Genomic DNA, 6,079 nt, shown 5'->3' with positions numbered 1-6,079 from the left:
CGCCAACTTTAGCGACAATTAAGCATTAATCGTCGCTATATTTAGCGACGGTTTTCTTATACCCGTCGCAAGGTTTTACATCGGCGACGGTTTAATATAAAACCGTCGCTAGTAGCGACGGTTTAAATACAAACATCGCTAATAGTCTATAAATATCCGCATTTCCTTCCCATTTTTCACAACACTCAGATTTTTTCTCACGATTTTAAGATTTTAGTTTCGCTTTAGTGTACTTTTTTGTTTCGATTTTTACTTACTTTGTAAATATTATTAAAAATCACGAGTATTGTTATTAGATTGTAAGTTTTTTTAAAAATTTTATTAAATTATAAAAGTAAATTTTTTTTTATTTTAACGAAAAGATTAGCGACGGATTATGAAATCCCGTCGCTAAATGTATCGACAGTTTTAAAACCGTCGCTAAACTTAGCGACCGTTTAAAAACTGTCGCCTATAAATTTAGTGACGGTTATAAACCGTCGCTATTAGCGACGGCAATTTTAAAACTGTCGCTAAAATTAGATTTTGCACTAATTATTAACGGCGTACATTGCACGCTGCGGATAATAGTATTAACGGCGTGCATGTGCACGCCGCGGATAATAAGATTAACAGCGCGCACATGTACGCTGTGGATAATCTTGAACTTTCAACAGCTTTGAACTTTGCAGCGTGCAATGTGCGCTGCGGAAAACGAATTTGCGCGCTGCGAAAAGCTATTTTTGTTGTAGTGTATGTTTGGATTTTTTTATCTTCGAGATTAATAGTGGTATAAATATAGTCAATTTCAAAACAGATTGCTCTATTAATTGTTATTAATCGGGTATCGGATTAAAGCCTCTTAAGATACCGACAACTGCCAACAAACGAAATACCCAGATCTAGACTAAATTTCTGTTTTCACTTTAAAAAATAAACAAAATCAAATTAGAACATAAATTTTTAAGTTACGCAGCTAGACATGGTAAGATTGAAGCTTCTCTTTACACTTTTCAATATTTGATTTTGGAAGTATTCGAAACAAAAACTGTCAAAAGACTAAAAAAAAACAATTAATAAATTGAATATAAACCGAAATCATAATGTCATATCCAATTTCGGCAAAATTACACTACAAAATTATTTGAAACGGACACTCTCATTAAACCAAAAAAACAAATGGGTAAAATCAAAGGTTAGCTCAAAATTTATGGATTTTGTTGAAATCACATTAAAAACCAAATTTTCTTCATGAAAACCCGATTCGTAAATTTTTGTATATTTCTTTCTTTAGAATGCCGCGAATTAATTATATACTCGCGATATTATTAAAGCGTTGCATGTTTATGTAATCTCATGTATAATATTTCTTAGTTGATGAAATTTGGATTTTGATATTATATTTTCTTTTAGTATTTTTATTTTATTGTTTTTTGTTTTATGGGTGCTCTCGACTGTTTTTTTTTAAAAAAATTTAGAGGTTCCACACACTTTCTAATACAATTGCTATAAAATAATAAATTTTATCAAGATAATAATTTATTTCAACAAATTTTTAATTCATTTAGCTGAGATATGAATATAATTATAATTACATTGGACATTATAATAAATGGTAAGGTGAGATTTTTAGAGGAAATTAATTTATAGTAGTATCTTTTGAATATGAATTTTTTTATTGGCGTTTCGGTAACCAAATTTTTACATATATCAGTAGATATCTACTGTACTAATCGTTTGACGTGAAAGATAAAATAATAACTATTGTATAACACAGTCACTATATATATACACCAAACATCATATAATTAATCATACATATCTATATCATTTGGTAATAAGCAATGATAAATGATTTTATTGGATACACTAAACTGCATAATATTTTAAACATGAAAACACATTCAACACAGCTTCACCGATACAAGCTAGTTAATTATGATAATCCAATTACACGGATAGAGCTAGCTTACAATACTTGAGCTAGCAAATCTTATTCTTCATCTAATACTATATATATATATATACTAATTAACATGATAAATGCTAATTTTTCGCACCCCAAAGTATTGTTATTCAGTAACTCCGATCCTTGTGTATATAATTCTTGAAGTTATGTCATCGGTATGAATAACAAGACGTGGAATGCGAATAATGTCACGAGATCTAACCCCGATGTGGCTTGAGGAGGGGCATCAAGGAGCCACTCAGATGGAGGGACATGACTTCATTGGTTGATCCCACCAGCTTTCCTCCTATGAAAACGGCCGGCACGGGGCCGTTGTACCCCATCCTCAGCAAGGCCTTCTCTATTTCTTTCCCTTCGGGATCGTGGTCGATGTTATGAACATGATACTTTGCCCCGAGATCTTGGAAAAGCATCTGAACTGCATAGCAAAGGCAGCATGTGCTTTTGCTGAAGATCAAGATACCCTTTTCTGATGCAAGTTTCAGCACCTTCTCCATGACAAGAAAATGAAGATGTATAAAACCCTTTTTTTGAAATCTTTTTTTTGTTTTGATATTTTGTGAATGTGATGTTGAAAAAGAATAAGATCGTGCAATCCCAAGTGGCTGAAATTGCGATCTGGTTTGGAGCTCAAGGTTGCTTGCTTGAATTTTTAAGCCGTGTTGAAGCTCTATTTATATAAAAAAAACTGCAGCACAAAGTGGAACTGGGAATATTGGAAAGACAGTGAACTTTTCACTGCTTCGATGCCGAGAACATGCTAATTATAAAATAAACTTTTTGAAGAAAGATATCTGCTTCAAAAGAACCTCAAAATTGCTACTTTGAAAAAAAAAATTGTATTGGAATAAATTGTTTGATTGGACTTTCCATTACTTTTGCTAACAGAGAATATTGTTTAATGCTTGATTATATTGTTGCCATCAGGGACGGAGCCAGGATTCAAAATTACCTGAGGCTGGCTCCGTCCCATGCTGTATTTAATAAAAAAAATAATTAACTAAAAAAGTTAAAATAAAAAATATGTAAACATTGACTTTATGAAAACATAGAACAAGAATATTTAATATTTAATGCCTTCAAAAACATGGAGCTAAAACACTACTGAAGTTGTGCTATTCGATTCTTCTTAGAATAAAACTCTTTAATTATTAAATTGTTATCAATTTTTTCAACCAAATCTCGTTCGATGCAGATTACCATAGAATCTCCGAAAAACTCTGCTTCCATTTTGTTACGAATAGCTGTTTTAACAATTTTTATTGCTGAAAATGCTCGTTCCATTGTTGATGTACAAACGGAGAGAGTTAAAACAAGACGAATCAACCTGTCAATTAAATAAATATATCAGATTCGATAACTAAGTAAACCACGTAGATAAAAATATATAAATCACCTGTCAATCAAATCGTAGGTTCCTGACTTATTTGTCTCATATAATTTTCGACATAATTCTCCTCGTTGCCATTTACACCATAAAATATCACTTTAGTTTAACTTATTAGGACTAACTGAATCAAATCAACATTAACAGCACTAAATAATTGTTACTTTAATCCAATAAACCTTCAACAATTATAATTATTTCAAAACAAATCCAAAGTTAACATTTGACAATCTTAAGGCATGATATATTTAAATAAAATTTTTTTTACAGCCTTATAAGTTCAAAAATCCTATTTACATAATTTTGAATTTTTCAAAAATTCCTAAAAAATTCCATAAATTCGCATTTATATTTTTTATACCATCTAAACATCCAAATAATAAATAATCAACACTAAAAATCAACAATCCTCAATATAAAATCTGGAATTCAATAAAACGAAAAAAATATCAATACCATCAATCGGCTCAAATATAGTACCTACAATCAACAATTTAAAATATATCAATTATTGTAATTCAAAAAACCAAAATACCCAAATTTTGAAACACTAAAATCTGAAATTACCTTTAAAATTCGAAATCTAACTAAGAAAAACAAGAACGAGCTGTAGAAAGTCAAACACTAAGATTTTCTCATGATTTTCGGTGAAAACGACAACCGATAGACGACGGTTGATTTCAAGAAGACAAAGAAACTTCGAAAATTTGGTATTAAAATAAAGCTTATACCGTGGGCTTTCCGAATCTACAGGCGATTTTGAAAAATGACGACCGATGATGAAGTTACGGCCATTTGAAGTAATGAAAATTGTGATAGCTTGAGAGAGAATAATAGATATGACGCAACAGACAAGTGAAAGAAAGAGAAAAAATAGATCGAGTCTTAGGGCTAATCAACAAAAATTTTAAATAAAACATATTAATTTTTTTTTAAAAAAAATTAGGTAGGGCTGGAGCCCAACCCAGCCCCACATATAGCTCTGCCCATGGTTGCCATAACAACCATGTATATGAGTTTTGATATGATGTACACCTACTATCCACACTTATATAACTATCGATAAGTAAGGGTGGGAAAAATACCGAATTTTCGGTATATCGAGGTTATCGTACCGAAAAATATCGAATTTATCGATATTTTTGGTATACCGAAATTTTCGATACGGTATGGCACTGATACCGAAATTTTCGGTATGGTAATGGTATGGAATTTGAAATTTTCGTTATATACCCAAATAGTATATATAAATTAAATTTTTTTTTTTGATATAAAACGATATATATCGATACCGTACCAAAATAAAGAATTTAACTTCTGTTTGGACTCATCATGTTGGAATAGTCCAAATCAAAGTTCAGTGAAGCAACTCGACTCATAGTTGAGAATTTAAACTGTTGATAAGTTTTATCTCTATAGCCTAACCTTACAGCTAGCTAGAGGACTGGATGTTAAGCCCCGACTTGTTGAAAAGCTGACAGTCTTCAGAAATCACAGGACCTCAGACATTGTTGCAAAGATAACGGATGAAGAAGTCGCATATGTTACGGTTGAAGTTTATTGGTGTTAATTGATGTCTTGGATCTTCAAACACATGTTGCGGTTAGTATTGTCTTTATGAATTTGTTTTGTATATATCTTTCCTGGTCTCTTTGACTGTCTTGGGGGATTTGTTTAGTATTGTTAATCATTGGCATTGAAATTACAAGAGAATGAATTTTTTTATATATATTTTCGGTATGACGGTATATTACCGATACCGAAAAGTCGGTAAGGTAACGATATCATTATTCTCATACCGATATTTTCGGTACGGTATACGATATCCGAAATTTCGGTATGATATACCGTACCGACCACCTCTATCGATAAGGTNCTTTTTTATATATATTTTTATACGAATGCAAGTTAAAAAATTAAAATTAAAATTCTTTATACTAGTTGAGTATGTACAAGTTGACAGTATTTAAATTAAGCCAGATAAAGTTATCAAGTTTTTTTTATCAATGTTTGGAGTTTTGTTCTATTCTTTTTTTTCCCCAAAAAATCCATCTTTGTTTTATTTTGAATTTTGGTCTTGTAATTGATTGAATTAATTTGGTAATAGTTCAATTAGTTTGTTCCTGGCAATGAGGTGGGGCTCTGGGACAGGTTTAGCCAATCTCATGACCCTCCCGTCAAGGAAAAAAAGGACCTGTACTTGGATCTACATCCACCTCAAAACCCGACAAATCCAATCTGGATTGGAGCCCTCAACCATTTAAATTTTAGATATATTTTACATTCCAGCGAATTCACAACAAAAAATTACAAAAAATAATATATTCATCAAGATGACATCCAAACCGTGAAATTATTAATAATAAGTTAGCAAAAAGGGACGAAAAATATTTTGAATTAAAGTTATAAATTATGATATTTGTTATTTAAATAATATAATATATACATACATTTTTATTAATATGTGTATTAATATGTGTATCAGTGCATGTTCATTAAAACTCATCACTCACTCTGAACTTGTTTCTAGACCATTGATCAGGTTTAGACTCGCCCGAGACCCGTTTGGCCTCGTTTTAACCCTATTCATTGTCATACCTATAATTGTTCCTCCTAATTTTAGTCATTTTATGTTTAAGTAATAACATGACGTCAAATATATCAACAATATCCAACATCATGTCAGCAACATCTAATGTCACGCTAAACAATGCTTGACATCATAAACACTCTCACGATATATA

At 31.2% G+C, this 6,079-nt stretch overlaps 1 protein-coding gene across 1 annotated transcript; it reads right to left on the bottom strand.

Annotated features, from left to right (window-relative positions):
* Window positions 1-1,844: 1,844 nt before the first annotated feature.
* On the bottom strand, window positions 1,845-2,614 carry LOC140972142 (monothiol glutaredoxin-S11-like). Its single transcript, XM_073434610.1, has one exon. The coding sequence runs from the start codon at window positions 2,443-2,445 to the stop codon at window positions 2,146-2,148; it is 300 nt and encodes a 99-aa protein (XP_073290711.1). The 5' UTR covers window positions 2,446-2,614; the 3' UTR covers window positions 1,845-2,145.
* Between the last annotated feature and the right edge of the window lie 3,465 nt (window positions 2,615-6,079).

Source organism: Primulina huaijiensis, chromosome 3 (assembly GCF_012295235.1).
Source record: "Primulina huaijiensis isolate GDHJ02 chromosome 3, ASM1229523v2, whole genome shotgun sequence".
Lineage (NCBI taxonomy): Eukaryota > Viridiplantae > Streptophyta > Magnoliopsida > Lamiales > Gesneriaceae > Primulina > Primulina huaijiensis.
The sequence above is the reverse complement of the archived record's forward strand: the minus strand, read 5'-3'. Positions and strand labels throughout refer to the sequence as shown.